At 42.4% G+C, this 24,202-nt stretch overlaps 1 protein-coding gene across 1 annotated transcript in view; it reads left to right on the plus strand.

Annotated features, from left to right (window-relative positions):
* Positions 1–24,202, plus strand: part of LOC137519378 (collagen alpha-1(XXI) chain-like) — a 128,691-nt gene that overhangs the window by 87,307 nt on the left and 17,182 nt on the right. Inside the window, exons 22-26 of the mRNA XM_068238334.1 lie at positions 1,472–1,543; positions 2,503–2,538; positions 8,370–8,414; positions 8,515–8,547; positions 16,469–16,615. Of these exons, the coding sequence (XP_068094435.1) occupies positions 1,472–1,543; positions 2,503–2,538; positions 8,370–8,414; positions 8,515–8,547; positions 16,469–16,615 (333 nt within the window). The remainder of the gene's footprint in view (positions 1–1,471; positions 1,544–2,502; positions 2,539–8,369; positions 8,415–8,514; positions 8,548–16,468; positions 16,616–24,202) is intronic.

Raw genomic sequence — 24,202 nt, forward strand, 5'->3', positions numbered from 1 at the left:
GATGGATTGAACACAATTGCTTATTCCCTCTCTGTTAGAGAAGTCAATGGTCGATAAGACAGGAAGGGATGGGAAATATTCACAATAAGGAATCAAAAGTTTAAAAATATAATAATAAAAATGATTCCACATGATGTATTCTCCCTCTTGGTATATTCATAAATCTTTTGATGACAGCAACTCTGGTTTACCCAATTACACAGCATGGTACAACAAATCATAGTGGTACAAATGATAAACATACATAGATAACAAGTACTATCTGTAACATAGACTACATACATCATACACTATGCAACATTTTTTATGGATGTTAGATTTGTTAAAAATATTGAATCCAACAAAATCTGTTGAAAGTCTTCTTGATTGATAATCTATCGAATAATCGTTTAGATCAGTGGTCCTCAAACTAAGGCCTGCGGGCCGAATGCGGCCCCCTGAGGCTTTTTTACCGGCCCCCCACATGCAAAATGTATTACTTATAGATGCGGTCAGTTATATATTTAAATATTGGTGGTCCACATATAGAATAGCAGTGCTGGCACCACCCATCCACATGGAATCCAGAAAGCAGTAATTTTGCTGGTTTCCAATCAAATTCCACATCAGGTGACACTGTTGTCCAATTGGACTTCAGTTTCTCACCTGGGTATGCGTCACTGTCTGGCCCGCAAAGACATCATTTTATGTATACTTCGGCCCCCCAGCAGTCTGAAGTATGTTGACCCGGCTCTCGACCCAAAACGTTTGGTGACCCCTGGTTTAGATAACCTATCAAATAATCGTTTGATGAAACTTTAATCAATTAAACATTTATTGAGAGATTCTACATATAATTGAGTAAGTTGGTGCACAGGTTGAGGGGCTGCAGGTAGGAGAGGTGGAAAACAATCTAATCAAGTTTTGTATCCTGATCATGGTTATAAAGTGACATCTGAAGGGCCACACAAACTATATACGTTTTTGTTAGTAGTTTAAAGAGGACCTTTAACCAAAGATTGAACTTCGTACTGGTCAGTAGCTGATAGCCCCTATTCCACAGGAAATCTTTACCTTTTCTCAAATAGGTAATTAGGGACATCTATATGGCTGATATTGTGGTGAGCCCCCTCCCACAGTGTGATGTTAGGGCCCAATTTCTCTCTGTGAAACTTGCTGCACAGTGTGAAATAATAGCTGTTTCCAACTGCCAAGCAAGCAGTATTTCCCTCTGTGCATAGCAATTGTAGAAACAAACATTCCCCAGAGATTACTTGGCAGAACTAAAGATGTCACCACCTGTGATACATTTCAGAATGTAAATCAGGGAGATGAAAGATTTTACAATGGGAAAACACTGACTAAATAATTTATAAATTTGCAACTAAGTAAAGTGGGATGTAGCATTATTTCCCAGAAAGGGAATGTGATGCCTTATACTGTATGACACACGATTCTCGAGGTGATTGTTTAATTTTTTTTTACATTTTAGGGTCAAAGAGGAGACACAGGTCTGCCTGGTTTGGAGGGTTCAATTGGAAGCCAAGGACCAAAGGGACACAAGGTAACTCAGAACGCAAACATCATTCTACTGACCTGCAAACATATAACATTTGTAAGTTATATCTTTGCAGGTTATATCTTTGCAGGTCAGTATAATGACCTTCAATGTAACCTTTAGACTTTCCATTCTTCATTATAAGCTTTTTGTTTAATAAAAATGTAAAAGATAATAAATTTAAACAGTGAAATTAGTACCGGTATATTACTTACACAAGGCGCACAAAATATACTTGTCAGACTAAGTATATATACACTTAGACTGATGACCAGTAACATCATTCTTTGTTTAGAAAGTAGTGATGTTACATCCACTGAAATACAGCATTACTAATAGGTATAGTCCCTGAGATGCTTGCAGCTGCTGCTAAATTTGATTGATCTATTTACAAACTACATAAGTTTGCATAAACTTAGCATCCAATTTGCATAAGCATGTATTAGTTAGCATCTAATTGACCATCCCTTGTTACTGATAATAGTAATTTCAGGTTGTCTTGTATGCATGGGGTTAAACATACTATACGATACTTCATAATTGAAGTTCAAAAAGGGACTGCTCTGCCTCACCTTATATGGATTGTGCTGTGCAAAGATAGAATGTACTGGAAGTGGGAGCATCACGCCAAACGATCATCACAAAAGTTTCCGCACTTCTTTGATATGGACAAAACATCAAAATCCTTTATTAAAGCATCCAATAAAAGGTACAGCAATGGTACATGTCAGCAACAGCAACAACACTGACACGCTTCTAATCTTGCTGGGTCAGAAATGTGTCAGCTCTTGTTGCTGACATGGACCATTGTTATACTTTTAATAGATGATCAATAAAAGATTTTGATGTTTATCAATATAAAAGGAGTGCAAAAACTTGATTTTGTAAAACTTCATAATTGCATGAGAAAGTAAAAGATTTGTAAGAAAAGATTGTACATAACATTGATTTGATTTTGATTGCAGGGTGACAGTGGAGATGAAGGAGCTAAGGGAGACCAGGTAATACCTTTGGAAACTACCACTTTATATTTATTTTGTGACTAATACACTGCATCTAGTATTTAAAGAGAATCTGTATTGTTAAAATCGCACAAAAGTAAACATACCAGTGCGTTAGGGGACATCTCCTATTACCCTCTGGCACAATTTCGCTGCTCCCTGCCGCATTAAAAGTGGTTAAAAACAGTTTTAAAAAATGTGCTTGTAAACAAACAAAATGGCCACCAAAACAGGAAGTAGGTTGATGTACAGCATATCCACACATACAAAATACATCCATACACAAGCAGCCTGTATACAGCCTTCCTTTTTAATCTCAAGAGATCATTTGTGTGTTTCTTTCCCCCTGCAGCTATCTTCCACTGAAGTGTCAGGCTGTTTCTTCCTGCAGAGTGCAGACAGCTCTCCCCATATGTAATTCCTCAGTATGTGAAAGCCCAGCCAGCTCAGAGGAGGATTTATCCAGCTTGTAAAAGATAATAGAGCAGAGAGATGTAAATAACACACAGGCAGTGTGCAGAGAGGGGCCTGGAGGGGGAGATGCATCACAGAACCACAACACTGAAGAACTTGGCAGCCTTCCAGACACAGGCTGACAAGTCTGACAGGGGAAAGATACATTGATTTATTACAGAGACTGTGATAGTGGAAAGTGCTGCAGTAAGCCAGAACACATTAGAATAGCTTTTGGAACTTGTAGGATGATAAAAAACAGGAAGCAATTTTTGTTACGGAGTCTCTTTAAAGCAAACCTGAAGTGAGGAAACTCGCGTCAGGCTAGATACATACCTATGTTAAGGGACAGCTCTGGATACTATAGAGCCTTCCTGGTCCTTGGTCCATCCTGTCATTCCAGCAATGTCCCCTATTAAATTTCTGCGACCGCTTATATTTTCGGTAGTCCTTAGGCAGCCTTCGGTAAGACTTGCATTCCCAAGTGCTTCCGAAGACAAGCCCGGACTCGCATGTGATGTACTCATCTTCAGAAGTACTCAAGGATACAAGCACTTCCAAAGACTGCCTGAGAAGTGCCAAAGAGGTATTCAACATAGCAGGGTTAGGTTTAGCTGTAGTAAAATATCAGTAACATTTCCCGATATTTTACTTTGGAATTACCCCTGTAAAATAGTAGAATATCAGTAAATGTTACCAATATCCTAATATTGGCTATTTCCCAACACATTTATTTACCGTGTGCAAGCTTCAGAGCTCAGCTCACTTTAGTCTCACTTCCACTCAGTCTTCTGCTTCAGTTTCTGGAACTACTGGAAATTTACCCCTGCAGATTTCACCGAAGGTAACCTCTGATTATGTAGTTTATCCTCATATGAATTTGTCTTGCTCAAGTTTACTTCAGAATTATATTTAGTATCCCTACTCCACTACACAGAATGCAGTCTCTGTAGGTTCTGGGAGGTTCACTAGATGAATTTCAGGTTTGAAAACTCAGGTACCGGTAAGAAAAGTAGACAAAAAGAGCACCAGGGGCCTGATTCACAAAGCGGTGCTAACAGTTAGCACCCTGGTGAAAAGCCCTTTATCATGCCTAAACTCAGTTTAGGCATGATAAGTTTAGGTGTGATAAGTTTAGGTGTGATAAGTTTAGGCATGATAAGTTTAGGTGTGATAAGTTTAGGCATGATAAGTTTAAGCACCAACTGCGTTAGCACCGCAGTGCACAGCTGATCAAAATTTTATGCTAGCAAAGACTGGCGCACTTCGTATAAAGTTTAATGGCGCTGCTTTGCGTGCGGGACTTTGCAAGCGATCTAAACTTATCTAAACTTATCATGCCTAAATTTATCACACCTAAACTTATCATGCCTAAACTTATCACACCTAAACTGGCTTTTCACCAGAGTGGTGCAATGGTTATCATGCCTAAAGTCTCTAACTGGGTTAGCACCGCTTTGTGAATCGAGCCCCAGGAGTGTCAATAAGTGTAGTATTTCTAAAAAAGGAAAATGTAAAGAAATAACAACTACTCACAAATATTGGTTGCTATAGGCAACCACAATTTCAGCATGTGGAGAAGAACCATCTCTACTCAGTTTTGATTACTTAGTTGATCAACGTGGGTCGCGCTCCAGAAAAAACAAAGGACCACCATATGTAGTCACTGAGGTAACCCTTGGGACAGGGGAAGAGACAATGCAAGATGGAAGTAGGCGCCCCAATTGTGATACAATGTGTAGTGAGTGGAGGTAAGTAATAGGAACAGTCTTACCTCGTGATAAGAGGTTAACATTTTTATTGTTAGTTACCAATAAAAATACAACTCATTTCACAGGACCTGTGCGCTTCCTCAGGGTCAATATGAGACCGTGTCTGAGCTGTGTACCTCTGTTTCAGAGCACCAAATTTGGCACTCTGAAACAGAGATACACAGCTCAGACACGGTCTCGTATTGACCTGAGGAATTGGTAATTCTTTTTATTGGTGTATAACAATAAAAATCGTAACCTCTTGTCACGAGGTACATAGTTACATAGTTACTTTGGTTGAAAAAAGACATACGTCCATCGAGTTCAACCAGTACAAAGTACAACTCCAGCCTGCTCCCTCACATATCCCTGTTGATCCAGAGGAAGGCGAAAAAACCCTTACAAGGTAAAAATTCCTTCCCGACTCCAGATGGCAATCAGATAAAATCCCTGGATCAACATCATTGGCATTACCTAGTAATTGTAGCCATGGATGTCATTCAACGCAAGGAAAGCATCTAAGCCCCCTTTAAATGCAGGTATAGAGTTTGCCATAACGACTTCCTGTGGCAATGCATTCCACATCTTAATCACTCTTACTGTAAAGAACCCTTTCCTAAATAAATGGCTAAAACGTTTTTCCTCCATGCGCAGATCATGTCCTCTAGTCCTTTGAGAAGGCCTAGGGACAAAAAGCTCATCCGCCAAGCTATTATATTGCCCTCTGATGTATTTATACATGTTAATTAGATCTCCTCTAAGGCGTCTTTTCTCTAGACTAAATAAACCCAGTTTATCTAACCTTTCTTGGTAAGTGAGACCTTCCATCCCACGTATCAATTTGGTTGCTCGTCTCTGCACCTGCTCTAGAACTGCAATATCTTTTTTGTAATGTGGTGCCCAGAACTGAATTCCATATTCCAGATGTGGCCTTACTAGAGAGTTAAACAGGGGCAATATTATGCTAGCATCTCGAGTTTTTATTTCCCTTTTAATGCATCCCAAAATTTTGTTAGCTTTAGCTGCAGCGGCTTGGCATTGAGTACGATTATTTAACTTGTTGTCGATGAGTACTCCTAAGTCCTTCTCCAAGTTTGATGTCCCCAACTGTATCCCATTTATTTTGTATGGTGTTAGACCATTGGTACGACCAAAATGCATGACTTTACATTTGTCAACATTGAATTTCATCTGCCATGTATGTGCCCATATAGCCATCCTATCCAGATCCTGTTGCAATATAACACTATCTTCCTTAGAGTTGATGATTCTGCACAATTTTGTATCATCTGCAAAAATAGCAACATTGCTCACTACTGTATCCACTAGGTCATTAATAAATAAATTGAAGAGCACTGGACCCAGTACAGACCCCTGTGGGACCCCACTGCTAACAGTCTCCCATTTTGAGTATGATCCATTGACCACAACTCTTTGTTTTCTGTCCATTAGCCAGTTCCCTATCCAAGCACACAGACTCTTCCCCAGTCCTTGCATCCTCATCTTTTGCACCAGACTTTTGTGGGGAACAGTGTCGAAGGCCTTAGCAAAGTCTAAGTATATCACATCTACAGCATTCCCAATATCCATATTAGCATTCACTACCTCATAAAAGCTGAGCATGTTAGTCAAACAGGACCTGTCTTTAGTAAACCCATGTTGATGCTGAGAAATAAGATTATTTTCTACTATGAAGTCATGTATAGTATCTCTTAGTAACCCCTCAAATAGTTTGCATACAACTGATGTTAAGCTTACAGGTCTATAATTTCCTGGATCTGATTTTTTGCCCTTCTTAAATAATGGGAAAACGTGGGCTGTACGCCAATCCACTGGGACTCTGCCAGTTGCAAGAGAGTCACAAAAGATAAGATAAAGGGGTTTATCTATAACTGAACTTAATTCCCTTAGGACCCGAGGATGCATGCCATCCGGGCCAGGTGCCTTGTCTATTTTTAATTTATTTAGTCTTGCCTTTACTTCTTCCTGCGTTAAGTATTTAATATTACAGTTAGAAGATTGAGACTCTTCCGCCTCTGTAATTTGCAACAGTGCTGTTTCCTTTGTAAAGACAGAAGCAAAGAAAGCATTTAATAACTCTGCCTTACCTTGGTCATCCACCATTGAGTTTCCACCTTCATCCTTTAGGAGTCCTATACAGTCAACCTTTCTTTTTTTAGAGTTGATGTACTTGTAAAACTTTTTTGGGTTAGATTTGATATCCCTAGCGATTTGATTTTCAGCTTCGATCTTTGCTAGCCTAATTTCTTTTTTACAATTTTTATTGCACTCCTTGTAATTGCTGAGTGCAGCCTCGGACCCCTCCTGTTTTAGGACCTTATAGGCATTCTTTTTCCTCTTCATTTTATCTCTAACCTTTCTATTCATCCATAGAGGCCTTTTTTTATTCCTAGACATTTTGTTTCCATATGGGATATACATACTACAATATTGATTGAGAATACGTTTAAAAGCTTGCCATTTCCCTTCAGTGTCCTCCCCTTGTAGTACATTATCCCAGTTCACCAAACTTAGTGCCTGCCTAATTTGAGGTAAGACTGTTCCTATTACTTACCTCCACTCACTACACATTGTATCACAATTGGGGAGTCTCTGTAGATTGTACCATGAAATCTTATTTTGTGTGGATGAAGGCTTCCATGGTCTATATAGCCCATAAAAAAAGGCTCAAGCTACCTCATCAGTGCTACTGTAATTCATTATGCTCCCTCAAGCACACTTTACAGAAGTAAACAGCTAACATGCAATGTAAACGCCCCACCAGAGGACTACAAATGGTGAGTGAGCAACAAATCAGGAAAGTGATCACAAGGGGCACTATCTTCTTAAAGTTTGGATGTTTTCCCCATGCATGTTTTTCCCTCGTGCTTCATTTTTTTTCCAACCTCCAAAATCAAGTTGCCCCTCCATTTTTATTGAGTATGGTAGCAACATTATGGCCCATACTCACGAGGGACTTTTGTCGCCTCAACACGCGGCGCGTGCGTGTTGCGGCGACAGGTCGCCCGTGAGTATGGGCCGTCGCGCGCGCGCGCACCCCGAACTGTCGCCCGTCGCTCATGTCGCCATGCGATTGAAAGTTTCAATCGCATGGCGACAGTCGCCGCCGCACCTCCCCCGCAACTGTCGCTAGTCCGCGTGAGTACGCGGACTAGCGACAGCAACCTCCATTGTGGTAAATGGAGCTTCCGGCGGGGGGAGGAGGAACGTCGGCGACAGCTTCCGTCTCGCCGCTGGTCCCTCTTCCGCGTGTGTACGCGGAGGGACCTGGCGAGGAGCTGTCGCCGGCCTGTCGCCCACACGCTCACGTGTGCTGGCGACAGGCCACTTCTGCAGCCCGTGAGTACGGGACATTAGATTGTAGGCCCCATTAAGAAACAGTAAGTGATATAATTTGTTCAATGCTTTTTTGTAAAGTGAAATAAAGAATGTGTCAGCTAAAAGTTGTAGTTGTTTGATATAACTTCGGATTAGGTTGAGCAAATTGCATGGATTAATCTCTGATGGTAATCAAATATTTTACCAATATTTAAGGGGCACAATTTATTTTTTTGTATTTATTTTTTATTTCTAATTTCGTATACATAAATATTCATTTTTTTCCAGGGTGAAAAGGGAGAAGCAGGCCAGCCTGGGATTCCTGGGATAAGGGTGAAAAAGCCATTTTTGTTTTTTCATTAGTAGAATATGAACATTATTTATCAATATTACACAATCCTGACAATTTTTTCAATCTACAAATTTCATGTAGGGGGAAGAAGGCAACAAAGGAGCAAAAGGAGAGGTAATACAACCATTATGCATGCACTTTCTTTATTGCTTATTAATAAAAGGGATGTCAAGTAAAGAGATTAAAACAAATAATAGTTTGTTGATGCACAAAAAAACATCAAAAAACAGAAACGAAGCAGGTAAAAGCCAGCAACTGCTGATCAATTTGCTGCCAGCTTGTTAATTGACCACCTGCTAGTGGCCTTGATTGACTCAGTTTGACTGTCTCTCTGTGTCAGTGGAGCATTGCATGTTAAGAGAACTCATCACTACTACAGTACTATCATGTTCACAGTAATAAGGGCATGAATTAATAAATGGAATCGACAATATTTTTCAATAGTAAGCGTTTTACTTGTAAAGGTTGGACAAATTAACTAGACAGCCACAAAAATCTATCAAATCATTCATTGTTTGATAACAGCTGTAAAAGTAAAAGAGAAATGCAGTTTTTGTACTAAAACAAATTCGAGGTAAACTATTACACATCACAAAGATTTTAGCAAACACTATTGCAGATTCTTACCTATGTCCCTCTCTAGTGTCTGTACATATGTAAACAGAAACTCCAGTAAATGAGTTCATTATATACAGAAAAACACTGGATTGCAAGTAACTTGTTTTAAGAGCTCTTTGCAAGACAAGCACATGTTTTAATGAAATTATGATAAGCAAGTAATATCTTAATATACAAGCATAGGACGTTTACGTGCGTCATGTCATCACAACTGAACTGATGGTTCTTTAACCTTTGATGCTGCAGGCTTGTATTTAATTTGAGTGTAGGGACTGTACAATGTCACATTTCCGTGAAATCCTCAAACACAGGCAAAAGAAATTGTCATTGGCTAAGTTCCTTGTTAAAGCCAAACACAAAAAAAGTTGGGATGAACCAAAAGATAGCAATGATTTAGTTATAGTGAAAGTATTTTTTTACATGTTTACATAGTAGAAATGTTTTTCTAGTTTCCATTGATCCTTATGGGTAAATTTGCTTTGATATACAGTGGGTTGCAAAAGTATTTGGCCCCATTGAAGTTTTCCACATTTTGTCACATTACTGCCACAAACATGCATCAATTTTATTGGAATTCCATGTGAAAGACCAATACAAAGTGGTGTACATGTGAGAAGTGGATCGAAAATCATTCATCATTCCTAACATTTTTTACAAATAAATAACTGCAAAGTGGGGTGTGCATAATTATTTGGCCCCCTGAGTCAATACTTTGTAGAACCACCTTTTGCTGCAATTACAGCTGCCAGTCTTTTAGGGTATGTCTCTACCAGCTTTGCACATCTAGAGACTGAAATCCTTGCCCATTCTTCTTTGCAAAACAGCTCCAGCTCAGTCAGATAAGATGGACAGCGTTTCTGAACAGCAGTTTTCAGATCTTGCCACAGATTCTCGATTGGATTTAGATCTGGACTTTGACTGGGCCATTCTAACACATAGATATGTTTTGTTTTAAACCATTCCATTGTTGCCCTGACTTTATGTTTAAGGTCGTTGTCCTCCTAGAAGGTGAGCCTCCGCCCCAGTCTCAAGTCTTTTGCAGTCTCCAAGAGGTTTTCTTCCAAGGTTGCCCTGTATTTGGCTCCATCCATCTTCCCATCAACTCTGACCAGCTGCCCTGTCCCTGCTGAAGAGATGCACCCCCCGAGCATGATGCTGCCACCACCATATTTGACAGTGGGGATGGTGTGTTCAGAGTGATGTGCAGTGTTAGTTTTCTGCCACACATAGCGTTTTGCATTTTGGCCAAAAAGTTCCATTTTGGTCTCATCTGACCAGAGCACCTTCTTCCACATGGTTGTTGTGTCCCCCACATGGCTTGTGGCAAACTGCAAACGGGACTTCTTATGCTTTCTGTTAACAATGCCTTTCTTCTTGCCACTCTTCCATAAAGGCCAATTTTGTACAGTGCACAACTAATAGTTGTTGTATGGACAGAGTCTCCCACCTGAGCTGTAGATCTCTGCAGCTCGTCCAGAGTCACCATGGGCCTCTTGACTGCATTTCTGATCAGTGCTCTCCTTGTTCGGCCTGTGAGTTTAGGTGGATGGCCTTGTCTTGGTAGGTTTACAGTTGTGCCATACTCCTTCCATTTCTGAATGATCGCTTGAACAGTGCTCCTTGGGATGTTCAAGGCTTTGGAAATCTTTTTGTAGCCTAAGCCTGCTTTAAATTTCTCAATAACTTGATCCCTGACTTGTCTTGGACCTGTCTTGTGTGTTCTTTGGACTTCATGGTGTTGTTGCTCCCAATATTCTCTTAGACAACCTCTGGGGCCCTCACAGAGCAGCTGTATTTGTACTGACATTAGATTACACACAGGTGCACTCTATTTAGTCATTAGCACTCATCAGGCAACGTCTATAGGCAACTGACTGCACTCAGATCAAAGGGGGCCGAATAATTATGCACACACCACTTTGCAGTTATTTATTTGTAAAACATGTTTGGAATCATGTATGATTTTCTTTCCACTTCTCATGTGTACACCACTTTGTGTTGGTCTTTCATGTAAAATTCCAATAAAATTGATTCCTGTTTGTGGCAGTAATATGACAAAATGTGGAAAACTTCAAGGGGGCTGAATACTTTTGCAACCCACTGTACGAGTGTTTTGGATTACAAGCATGTTTCCGAAACAAATTATGTTCGCAACTCCATTATGTAATGGCTTGTCAGTCAAGGAGGATTGTTCTCGCTGATCACAATTTATCCTACTTGAGGCTTCCACAGAATTATTGTGTAACAGCTTCAATGATCTCATTCTAGGGATGGGGCAGTGAAAACTGCTGTACTGTCTTCTGCTTTGCTTTCAGGAAGGTTTTGCCTGGTCTGAGAAGCAGCACTGTGAAATAGTTATACACAGAATCGAAAAAGAAGGGAGATCTAGCAAGCAGATGAATGCGGGAAAAATGTATTAATGATCTTTCAAAATGCTCTTTGTAGTATCTTAGTCCTCTGAATTACTGTTACTAGCGAAATGTTATAAACTGAGACCTTAACCACCCTGGCGTTCTGATAAGATCGCCAGGGAGGCTGCGGGAGGGTTTTTTTTTAATTAAAAAAAAACTATTTCATGCAGCCAACTGAAAGTTGGCTGCATGAAAGCCCACTAGAGGGCGCTCCGGAGGCGTTCTTCCGAACGCCTCCGGCGCCCAGAATAAACAAGGAAGGCCGCAATGAGCGGCCTTCCTTGTTTTGCTTAGATCGTCGCCATAGCGACGAGCGGAGTGACGTCATGGACGTCAGCCGACGTCCTGACGTCAGCCGCCTCCGATCCAGTAGAGATGGGAAGTTCGGATCTTTTCAATGATCCGGATGATTCGAATCGGATCATTGAAGAGATCCGGATCTTTGATCCGAATCTCGGATCATTTTACTACCGGAAGCATTCGGGGGTGAAATGACTAGCAGGACAGGTCTGTGGACAAGAGAAGGAGAGGGGGTGGACACACAGAGAAGGGGAGAAGATGGACAGAGGGCAGGGAGTGGACAGAGAAGGGAGGAGGGACGAGCAGAGAGCAGAAATGTTTGCACGTAATACCCACATGCTGAAGTCATATGCTTTACATATATTTCACCTATATGCTCATCTGTACACTTTGAAAGAAAAGGTCGCACAGTGAAAGAAAGCATTCCCAGAAGTGTAGTGCAGCTGTTTAGAGCGAGTGCAGGAGGATCATATTACGCTGCAATCACAGTGCCTGCAAAGTTACTGAGCTGTGCTGAGCTGAGCCAAAAGCTTCCAATGTGATCACTGTGCAGCACTACGGAACAGACAGCCTGTAATGAGCAGCACATTGCAGCCAGTACGTGTGCTCTACACATATCTGGCAGTGGCACCCATGTCCCCTCTACCTGTCCCTGCAAGGCTGGCTCCCCTGAGTCCCCTCCAACAGAGCAATCCATCTCTGCTCTGCTTCCAGGACCCCGCTGCTACCCGCTGAGAGGGGGCGTGTCGCTCCTGGCCCCGCCCTTTTTGCGATCCGAATCACTCATTTTGATGATTCGGATGATCGACTCATAAAATAGATTCGGATCAAAGATCCGAATCGTTCATGATCCGGACAACACTACGATCCAGCCCTTAGCGCTGGCCGGAACTTTTTGTTCCGGCTACGCTGGGCTCAGGCGGCTGGGGGGACCCTCTTTAGCCGCTGCTCGGCGGCAATCGGGCAGCACACGCGGCTGGCAAAGTGCCGGCTGCGTGTGCTGCTCTTTATTTGAAGAAAATCGGCCCAGCAGGGCCTGAGCGGCAGCCTCCGGCGGTGATGGACGAGCTGAGCTCGTCCATACCGCCAGGCTGGTTAATAGCCTCTGACTGTCACAGAATGAAGTGCAAATTACTAGCCCACATTGGGAGATTTCTACACGCAGTTGTAAGCCAACTCTGGCCATAATCTAAAGGGGCCCATACACCTAACGATTTTCCCACCGATATACAGCAGATTCGATCACTGTGATCGAATCTGCGGTGAACAATTGATTTCCATCCGAAATCAATCGTTCCCGTCGAGCCGTCCATGCGGAAGATTTTGCTCGATCGCTGGTGGGTCGGAAGTGCGTCGATAGCGTCGTTCGAATGCCCAACGACCGACGCAATACAGCGGCAATACATTACCTGTTCCACCGGCGTGAGTCCCCACTGTCACCGCTGCTCCGTCTCCACGCTGGGCTCCGAGTCCGACAGGCTGCACTTCTTCCTGTCTCGGCAGGAAGTTTAAACAGTAGAGCGCCCTCTACTGTTTAAACTTCCCCGGACAGAAACAAGTGAAGCCTGCCGGTCCGGAAGCCAGTGGAGAAGAGACAGCGGTGACAGTGGGGACTCGCACCGGCCAGAGCAGGTAATGTATGCAGGGGGGGGGATCGGGCGGCAGCGGCAGCACAACCACAGATTGTGATCGGTTTCATGCTGAAATCGATTCACAATCTATTTGCAGTAAAGGCAGCCATACGATCCCTCTCTGGTCAGATTCGATCAGAGAGGAATCTATCTGTTGGTCGAATCTGATGGCAAATTGACCAGTGTATGGCCACCTTTATCCTGTCCATTGCACTGATTAACTTTCACTGCACGATGGCAAGTTTGATCTGGGATCATGTTATTGCCATTTTTCACCTAAAATCTACAATGAGTGGGTAGAGCAGTGCCTTTAGTTTCAATCCTGGAATGCCAGCTTAAATCCACAAAAGAGTAATGAAACCTTCCTTACTTGAAATAGCTTGGTGGTGTTTGGTCACATTGACAAAATGGGTGAGCAGTACTAGACCAATGTCACTATTGCAGGGGTGCCCACACTTTTTCAACATGCGAGCTACTTTGAAACTTACCGAGCCCCAGAGATCTACCAACATTTAAAATCCCCACCCCCCATCATGATTGGGCAAAGGCAGATTTTTCCACTTACTACCAAATTATCATGGGGACTTTCCTTCCCCCAGTACAGGTAGCCAGGCATGGGTGCCCCCAATATAGGCTAGCCAGGCATGGGTGCCCTCAGTATAGGTTAAACAGGCATGGGTGCCCCCAGTATAGGTAGCCAGGCATATGTGGCCAGTACAGGTAGCCAGGCATATGTGGCCAGTACAGGTAGCCAGGCATATGTGGCAAGTACAGGTAGCCAGGGATATGTGGCCAGAACAGGTAGCCAGGGATATTTGGCCAGTACAGGTAGCCAGACATATGTGACCAGTATATGTAGCCAGGCATATGTGTCCAGTATAGGTAGCCAGGCATGTGTGTCCAGTATAGGTAGCCAAACATATGTGTCCAGTATAGGTAGCCAGACATATGTGTCCAGTATAGGTAGCCAGGCATATGTGTCCAGTATAGGTAGCCAGGCATATGTGTCCAGTATAGGTGGCCAGGCATATGTGTCGTCCAGTATAGATAGCCAGGTATATCTGTCCAGTATAGGTAGCCAGGCATATGTGGCCAGTATAGATAGCCAGGTATAGTTAGCCCAGCATATGTGTGCTAGTATAGATAGCAAGGCATATGTGGCCAGTATAGATAGCCAGGCATAGTTAGGCAGGCATTTGTGGCCAGTATAGGTAGCCAGGCATATGTGGCCAGTATAGGTAGCCAGGCATATGTGTCCAGTATAGATAGCCAGGCATATGTGTCCAGTATAGGTAGCCAGGCATATGTGGCCAGTATAGGTAGCCAGGCATATGTGGCCAGTATAGGTAGCCAGGCATAGGTAGCAAGGCATATGTGGCCAGTATAGGTAGCCAGGCATATGTGGCCAGTATAGGTAGCCAGGCATATCTGTCCAGTATAGATAGCCAGGCGTATGTGGCCAGTATAAATAGCCAGGTATATCTGTCCAGTATAGATAGCTAGGCGTATGTGGCCAGTATAGATAGCCAGGCGTATGTGGCCAGTATAGATAGCCAGGCGTATGTGGCCAGTATAGATAGCCCGGCGTATGTGGCCAGTATAGATAGCCAGGTATATCTGTCCAGTATAGATAGCCAGGCGTATGTGGCCAGTATAGATAGCCAGGTATAGTTAGCACAGCATATGTGTGCTAGTATAGATAGCCAGGCATATGTGGCCAGTATAGATAGCCAGGTATAGTTAGCCCAGCATATGTGTGCAAGTATAGATAGCTAGGCGTATGTGGCCAGTATAGATAGCCAGGTATAGTTAGTCAGGCATATGTGCGCTAGTGTAGGTAGCCAGGGATTGCTCACCCACCCCCCCTCCACCGGCCACCCTCTTCCTCTGCCCCTCTCCTTCACACGCTAGGATCCCACTCACTGGGGCTGCAGGCAGGGCTCAAAGACCTAACAGCGCGTATATGCGCTGTTACTACGCCACCGCTCTCCTCTGCACTGCGGGTCGCCGCTGATTTGAGGTCTCCGACCCCGGCATGCAGCAACAGCGAGAAGGATCCCAAAGAGCAGAAGAAGAGAGAGGCTGAATGGCGGCTGGGGAGGAAGTAAGATGGACCCAAAAAGAAGAGGTAAAAGGTCCGCCCCGGCTCTCCCTTCGCCTCCTCTGATTGGCTGTGTGCATAGGGCAGCAGAGCAGCACACATAGATAGCACGCCGGCGCTGCACAGTCAGCGTCCGGTGCACTATTTTCCAAAAGTCCTTCGCTATCTACTCAGTAGTCCTTCGCGATCTACTGGTTGATCGCGATCGACGCATTGGGCAGCCCTGCACTATTGCATCCTTATTTTGACAGATTAGCCAAATATTTCTGGGATAACTTGTGTACACATAAAAATCTCTTACAAAAGCCAAAAATATATGTTCCGAATTTTAACTTGTATATCCTCAAATTTAGGAAATATGACAGGTAACCACTCCTCTCAGGCATCATGCACAGTGACAGGCCTGCATTGGAAGTAGCACTTATTCCATAAACTGTTATTTCCTGCTTTTTGCAATTAACATACTGTAAGATACCTTCAGGCTACATTCATAGTGGCCATTGGGATGTGCAACGCAATGGATTGGGAGATAAGTGCCACATTATTGGCTCGTGTTGCGTTGGGTACAGTGACCAATACAGTCAATGAAAACTACTGTATGTTTCACCACCACTGTTAACGCTCACATTTACCGACTTCTAGTTTCATGCAGTGCGTTATCATACTGCAACCCATTATACTGCAGCGCACCTGCTGCCCTGTGAACATTACATAGGTGATGCATTGCAAAGCAGAAAGCTCCATAACAAAGCAACTGTTACACCACACTGCCATGCTCCACTGTGAATGTGGCCTTAGTAGAAAGTATAACTGCAAGAAGAATGCTTCAGAAAAGAAAATAGGAAAATAATTATTACATTCCTTAGTTGCACAGCTGTTGTACCATCCATTTTGGAACTTGTAATTTGTTCTAATAGTTCAGTAACTACTTTTCAGCTGTCACTGTGTTTCAATACCTGTGTGTTGGATTACAGAAAGGTGAAATTGGTGACATGGGCGAGAAGGGATCGGATGGGAAGAAAGGAGAAGTCGGTGGACTTGGATCCCCAGGGCCTCGAGGTTTTCCAGGTGAAGGTGGCCTACAAGGAAGGTCTGGAATACCTGGAACTCCAGGAAAACCGGTGCGTAGAAATTAATCTGTTTGAATGTAATAGAAAAAAAGTCGGGGGGGAGGGGGGGGTTGTCCAAAACTAATGATAAATGACTCATCATTCAGAAATAAATTGAGGACAGTTAGACAAATGATCCACAATGATTCTCGTGCATTTGGAATGACCGGCATGATGGATCACTTCCAGATAGCTGTTCATAGTCAGCAGTGTATACAGAGCTATGAACAATTATTAAATGATGTGTTTACAAAGTTTACACCACTTTGCCTACATCCGCCATCATTTAACTATTTGATTGTTTATGGTATCATTCGTAGTGTTTTAATTCCATTGACATCACATAACACCAATATCTTGAAAGATAGGATGATCGTTTATCAGTCGTTAAACATGATCTATGTTTCTGTGTGTACGTAGTTTTACTAATTACTCAGCTCTTTTATTTTTTTTATCACAACGTGTTGGGAAGGTTGGTGAAAACAATCCACTGATAAATAAGTAACTTTGTGTATAGGCTAGGTATAGTGGACCTTGGAAGATGGTGTCCTGTGTCATTTCAAAACATCCTTATCAAGAAAATGGACCTATGACCTTCAGTACTCTGTATACAGACGTGAAAGACATTGGGCTTGATTCACAAAGCGGTGCTAACCTACTTAGCACGTCTAAAGTCTTTAGACGTGCTAACCAGGGTGCTAAGTAGGTTAATCAATTGAGAAATCCGGTGCTAACCTACTTAGCACCCTGGTTAGCACGTCTAAAGACTTTAGACGTGCTAAGTAGGTTAGCACCGCTTTGTGAATCAAGCCCATAGTGGGATAGCAGGAGTACAGTGAAAGTCTATGATAAGGACAAAAAAGTGATTGGCTCTTGTCTGCATGCAAAAGAATACAGTATACAGTACATTTTATTGCAAAATTATGAGATACATCACAAACATATAACATGTACAAAACAGCCTATTGAAAATTAAATTCCACATTTGTATAAAAGTTGGAAAACAACACCTATCAGATTCAGCCATTATCATGAAGGCGGCTGCAGTCCTCATTGTTTGAATCCGATCTTCAAAACACTTTCCAAAGTACCCCTTGATAATTGCTGCCAAACTACAGTTCCAGTTTGATCCAGTAGTCCTCAATGGCATAGCAAAATGGCTTGAATGGTGCACGATCCCAGATGCAAAGCAGCACCAAAGTCCAAACACTACAACAAGCAATGCAATCCAGGACCCAATCACAGTCCTTGATGATACCAGCGTTGTAGAACCTCAAAGGCCTTTGGCTATGATGAGGTCTGTTACCAGTTCATGTGTGTAGACAAAATAGGTAGTGATGGCCTGAACGGTTCGCACGCGAACTTATTCACGTGAACATCGCTGGTTCGCGTTTGAACACAAACTTTATGCGAGTTTGACCCGCCCCCCTATACTACATCATTGGGCTAAACTTTGACCCTCTACATCACAGTCAGCAGACACATGGCAGCCAATCAGGCTGCACTCCCTCCTGGAGCCCCCCCCCCCTTTATAAAAGGCAGCAGCGTCGGCCATTTTCTCACTCTGTGTGCTGCTGTGTTAGTGAGAGAAGGGAGAGAGGTTGCTGCAGAGATAGGAAAAGCTTAGTTAGGCTCTTGTTAGGTTTGTTAGCTTGCTCCTTGCTGATATTTATTGCTAAAAAGCACCCCAAAACAGCTCTCTTGAGAACTAATGTTTTTGTGATGTGTTTTTTTTTGTGTGTGTGGCCCACTGACACTTGCATATACAGCCCTGTCTGTCACAGCTGGCCCTTGCTAATTGCTATACTGTGCCAGGCCCAGCACATTCAGTGCCTACATTTTCACTGCACCACCTGACCTGTGTGACTGCTGCACTGCACATTGTATTGTAATACCAGTCACTGCATACCTTTTACTGCACCTGTGTGACAGCATGCAGTTTTAAATACCAGTGACTGCATACCTGTTCACTGCACCTGTGTGTGTGACAGCTGCACATTGTATTGTAATACCAGTCCATGCATACCTTTCACTGCACCTGTGTGACAGCACGCTGTTTAATATACCAGTCCATGCATACCTTTTAACTGCACTTGTGTGTGTGACAGCTGCACATTGTATTGTAATACCAGTCACTGCATACCTTTTCACTGCACCTGTGTGACTGCACATTGTTATACCAGCAGTCACTGCATACCTTTTCACTGCACCTGTGTGACTGCACTTTGTTATACCAGCAGTCACTGCATACCTTTCACTGCACTTGTGTGACTGCACATTGTTATACCAGCAGTCAGTGTATACCTTTCACTGCACCTGTGTGACTGCACATTGTATTAGTTCACTCGACAAAACTGGCGCTCACTGTCCAAATAGTGCAATCATCCTCAGATGGTTGATTCTTCAGAACATATCTACACCTTTAAATGGAAAAGACATAAGAGACAGAGACACATCATAGTGTAGGATGCCTGTATAACGTTGTTTTTCACCTCCGTGCACCCCAATACCCGCATACAAGAGCGCACCAGCAGTGTTAACAAACTCTGCCACCTTAGGGATAGGGGATCTAAGCACCCCCCTTTAAACCCTGCTCACCAGATAGTCTCTTTTATGCTTGCATATCACTCCACGTCGTAACTTCCAATAGCCATATACCTCCTAAAACAAAGGAACTTATCATGTGTAAAACCATTATTTAATAGGCTTCTCGCCTAAAAATTCATATGCGTACATAAAAAACCTTGGTTAAAAGCGTATCTCACAATCTCCAAAGCCCGCGGGAAAGGTTCCGGTCTCGGCTGTGCAGATTACTTCCTCCTTCAGCGCGTCCACCTTGTATGGTCTAATGACCAATTTATCACACTCGTCATTTAATGTCTCATAATACCAAATCCTTATTACCCTCTACGTTATATATTAGTATTATTCGTGATAAAGTGCTCCTACTGCAAAATTGTGCTATTATGCATGTTACTTGTAAAAAATTACAACCTGTTTACAACCTATTATCTACAACATAACAAACCATACATGTCAACGTGAAGCCATAAATACAAATGCCTGATCAACAGTCTCTGCAAAAAAAATGTGCATTTGCGTATTCACATAGTGCTCATATAATACTTATATATAATCGTGTTACATAAACATTTCCAATTACTCCATCTGTATCTCCTATTACGTGCATTACGTGTATCCCTCTACATGCTGCAACATATGCTATCTACATATAGTGCTATCCTACTTATTTCATAGTGCTTACATAATTGCCACATTTTCCTACTATTTCTCCACTCTAGTGTTAGCTTTATCCACTCACCCTAATTACTACGGTCACATATACTAATTCCATATAATATTGCCCCACATACTTCATCATATACTACCTACATTGAGTGCTATCCTGCATATTTCATAGTGCTTACATTATTGCCTCAATTTTTCTGCTATTATCCACTCGAGTGTCTTAATCCACCCTCACATAATGTGCATACTGACATCTACACCATTAGAAATCATGCAGTTAACCCTGTGCCTCTACATAACTGATATGTCAAAAACTGACTAAATTGTACATATACTATACTTCACGTATTATCATACTGATGGTTGCTGTCCATACACAAGCACAACCCTAAAATTGCTAATTAAGAGAAAAAACAATCGGATGGAAAGATTAGGTAAAAAGATTGAAGATATAAGGACTAAACTAGAACCATACAAAAATAGTGAGGATTATAAAAAGAAATTGGATAGACTCCAAGATATTCTCAATAGGAATGAAAAAGAAATTATTGTGGACAAACAAAAACAATATAATAAGGATAAGGATGAATATAAAAACAAGACAGCATATAAATGGCAGAAGAAACAGCAACAGCAGGAACAAAAAGCTGAAGTGATAAAACGGTGTGGGGGTAGTGGAACCTAAACAGGACACAAATGACCCCAGCGAACAAATGAGAGGAATAGATATAAGACTTTCAGGGAATATGAGAGGGGCAATAACAAGACAAGGCAGGGGACAATATGCCCCTAACCGAAACCCCTCTATTATCCACTAGAGTGGATAATAGCAGAAAAATTGAGGCAATAATATAAGAACTATGAAGTATGCAGGATTGCACTCAATGTAGGTAGTATATTGTTGAAGTGTGTGGGGCAATATTATATGGAATTAGTATATGTGACCGTAGTAATTAGTAATTAGGGTGAGTTGATCAGTTCCAGTCTGGCTTTCGCTCTAACCACTCCATGGAAACAGCCCTTACCAAAGTGGCCGATGACCTTCTTACAGCCAAATCCAAAGGTCAATTTTCCATACTCATCCTTCTTGACCTGTCATCAGCATTTGATACTGTCGACCACACCTTACTCCTACAAATACTTTCAAATGTCGGAATAAAGGGCCTTGCTTTCACATGGTTATCTTCCTACCTCTCTGGAAGGTCCTTCACAGTCTCCTACTCAGATCCGATCTCTTCTCCTCATGCTTTGTCTGTCGGGGTTCCCCAAGGCTCTGTCCTTGGTCCCCTCCTCTTTTCCATCTACATGCATGGTCTTGGTGATTTAATCAACTCATTCGGGTTTCAATACCACCTCTATACAGATGATACACAACTGTACCTCTCTGCCCTAGACCTTAACTCCCTCCTTAAACGTGTTCCTGACTGCTTGTCTGCTATATCCTCCTTCATGTCCTCTCGCTTCCTAAAACGTAATATGAGTAAAACGGAACCAATAATTTTTCCACCCTCTCTGTCCACCTCCCTGCCTGAAGTAACAATAAATGTTAATAACACTCCCATAACTTCAGTTCCCAAAGCTCGGTGCTTGGGGGTGATATTCGACTCATCTCTCTCTTTTATTCCTCATGTTCACTCCATAACCAACTCCTGCCATCTCCAACTCAAAAACATATCTCGCATCCGTCCCTTTCTCACTCGGGACACAACTAAAATGTTAATACATGCTCTCATAATTTCTCGTCTGGACTACTGCAACGTACTACTTTGTGGACTACCGTCTAACAAACTGGCCCCGCTCCAGTCAGTACTGAACTCAGCTGTTCGTCTCATTCATCTTTCTAATCGATCTTCCTCTGCCGACCCTCTTTGTCAAGCTATTCACTGGCTGCCAATTAACCAGAGGATTCAGTTCAAACTCCTAACCCTAACCTACAAAGCTCTCCATAATCTCTCTCCCCGGTACATATCCTCACTAATCTCCAGATACAAACTCAATCGCAATCTCAGATCGGCACATGATCTTCTGTTGTCCTCCTCTAGAATCAACTCCTCGCATTCACGTTTACAAGACTTCGCACGTGCTTCACCCCTCCTCTGGAATGCCCTCCCACAACACATCCGTCACTCGCCAACCTTTGTTACCTTTAAACGCTCTCTAAAAACACACTTGTTCCGACAAGCATATGCTCTACCTTAGGCCACTTCCCTTTGTACTAAGTCCAAATTGCACTCCTACTAGGTATCCTAAAACAGAAAGCCTCTATATATTTGCTGCATACTACCCCTTCTCCTGTTCCCCTCCCCCCCCCCCCCCATTCCCTTTAGATTGTAAGCTCGCAAGGGCAGAGCTCTCTCCCCCTTTTGTGTCTTGGTAACCATTATACATTTTATTCATCATGTTAATTTTATCACTGTCATTACCAATTCTATAATTTGTATTTTGTATCATTCTTTGTATTTTGTCACTAATTATGTATCTTGTATATTGGTGTACACTATTGTCTGCATTATTATGTACCCCATGTTTGTTTCTTACTTTGTACAGCGCCACGGAATATGTTGGCACTTTATAAATCAATAATAATAATAATAATAACACTAGAGTGGAGAAATAGTAGGAAAATGTGGCAATTATGTAAGCACTATGAAATAAGTAGGATAGCACTATATGTAGATAGCATATGTTGCCGCATGTAGAGGGATACACGTAATGCACGTAATAGGAGATACAGATGGAGTAATTGGAAATGTTTATGTAACACGATTATATATAAGTATTATATGAGCACTATGTGAATACGCAAATGCACATTTTTTTTTGCAGAGACTGTTGATCAGGCATTTGTATTTATGGCTTCACGTTGACACGTATGGTTTGTTATGTTGTAGATAATAGGTTGTAAACAGGTTGTAATTTTTTACAAGTAACATGCATAATAGCACAATTTTGCAGTAGGAGCACTTTATCACGAATAATACTAATATATAACGTAGAGGGTAATAAGGATTTGGTATTATGAGACATTAAATGACGAGTGTGATAAATTGGTCATTAGACCATACAAGGTGGATACAGTTTGCTATATAAACTTGAAGTTACGAGTTAGCGCAGGCACGGTATGAGCGCTTAAACAATGGGAAAACTATGTTATAGAGTATTGCAATGACGGGCTAGCGCATGCGTGGTATCAGTGCTCGAAAATTTAGATTGAATTATCAGAGCGGCGCACATCTTAGAATGCTTTAGATAAATAGGCACAGTTCCCTTCATACTTGGTATAACATATAATGTTTATATTTATTTCTATGTATATATGTTGTGAACTAAAGGAAAGTTTCCGGACTTGGAGTAGGAAATTGACAAGCAGGGTTATTGGCCAATCATTGAGCGGGAGGGGAGGGGACAGCGGGACTCTTCCCAGCTACATATTATGGAATTCAGCGCATGCTCCTCAGGCCCGTGATGAGTCATACTTGATGACAAAACCGGTAGGGCGGAGCTTAGGAGACACGCTGAAGGAGGAAGTAATCTGCACAGCCGAGACCGGAACCTTTCCCGCGGGCTTTGGAGATTGTGAGATACGCTTTTAACCAAGATTTTTTATGTACGCATATGAATTTTTAGGCGAGAAGCCAATTAAATAATGGTTTTACACATGATAAGTTCCTTTGTTTTAGGAGGTATATGGCTATTGGAAGTTACGACGTGGAGTGATATGCAAGCATAAAAGAGACTATCTGGTGAGAAGGGTTTAAAGGGGGGTGCTTAGATCCCCTATCCCTAAGGTGGCAGAGTTTGTTAACACTGCTGGTGCTCTCTTGTATGCGGGTATTGGGGTGCACGGAGGTGAAAAACAATGTTATACAGGCATCATACACTATGATGTGTCTCTGTCTCTTATGTCTTTTCAATTTAAAGGTGTAGATATGTTCTGAAGAATCAACCATCTGAGGATGATTGCACTATTTGGACAGTGAGCGCCAGTTTTGTCGAGTGAACTGACTTTTTACCGGGGGAGGTTTTTACTGTGCTGCTCCACCTTTTGCTATATTTCTAGTGTTGTTTGAATTTTGAATTTATCATCTTGTAGTGTATGTCCACCATAGCGCGGCTTCACATCTGTTATTTGAATAAGTGCACATTGTATTAGTCAAGTCAGTGCATAACTTTCACTTCATCCCCCCCAATATGGACAAAACAGGTAGAGGCAGAGCCAGAGGCAGGAAACCCAGCAGGTCTGTTCGAGGTCTGCAAAGCACGGTCCGGCCTGCCCCAAGACTAAGTCAGTCCCCACACACACAGCATCTCTGCCTGCCTGCCCCAAGACTAAGTCGGTCCCCAGTCCCC

The sequence above is a fragment of the Hyperolius riggenbachi genome, chromosome 5 (genome assembly GCF_040937935.1).
Source record: "Hyperolius riggenbachi isolate aHypRig1 chromosome 5, aHypRig1.pri, whole genome shotgun sequence".
Taxonomy (NCBI): Eukaryota; Metazoa; Chordata; class Amphibia; order Anura; family Hyperoliidae; genus Hyperolius; species Hyperolius riggenbachi.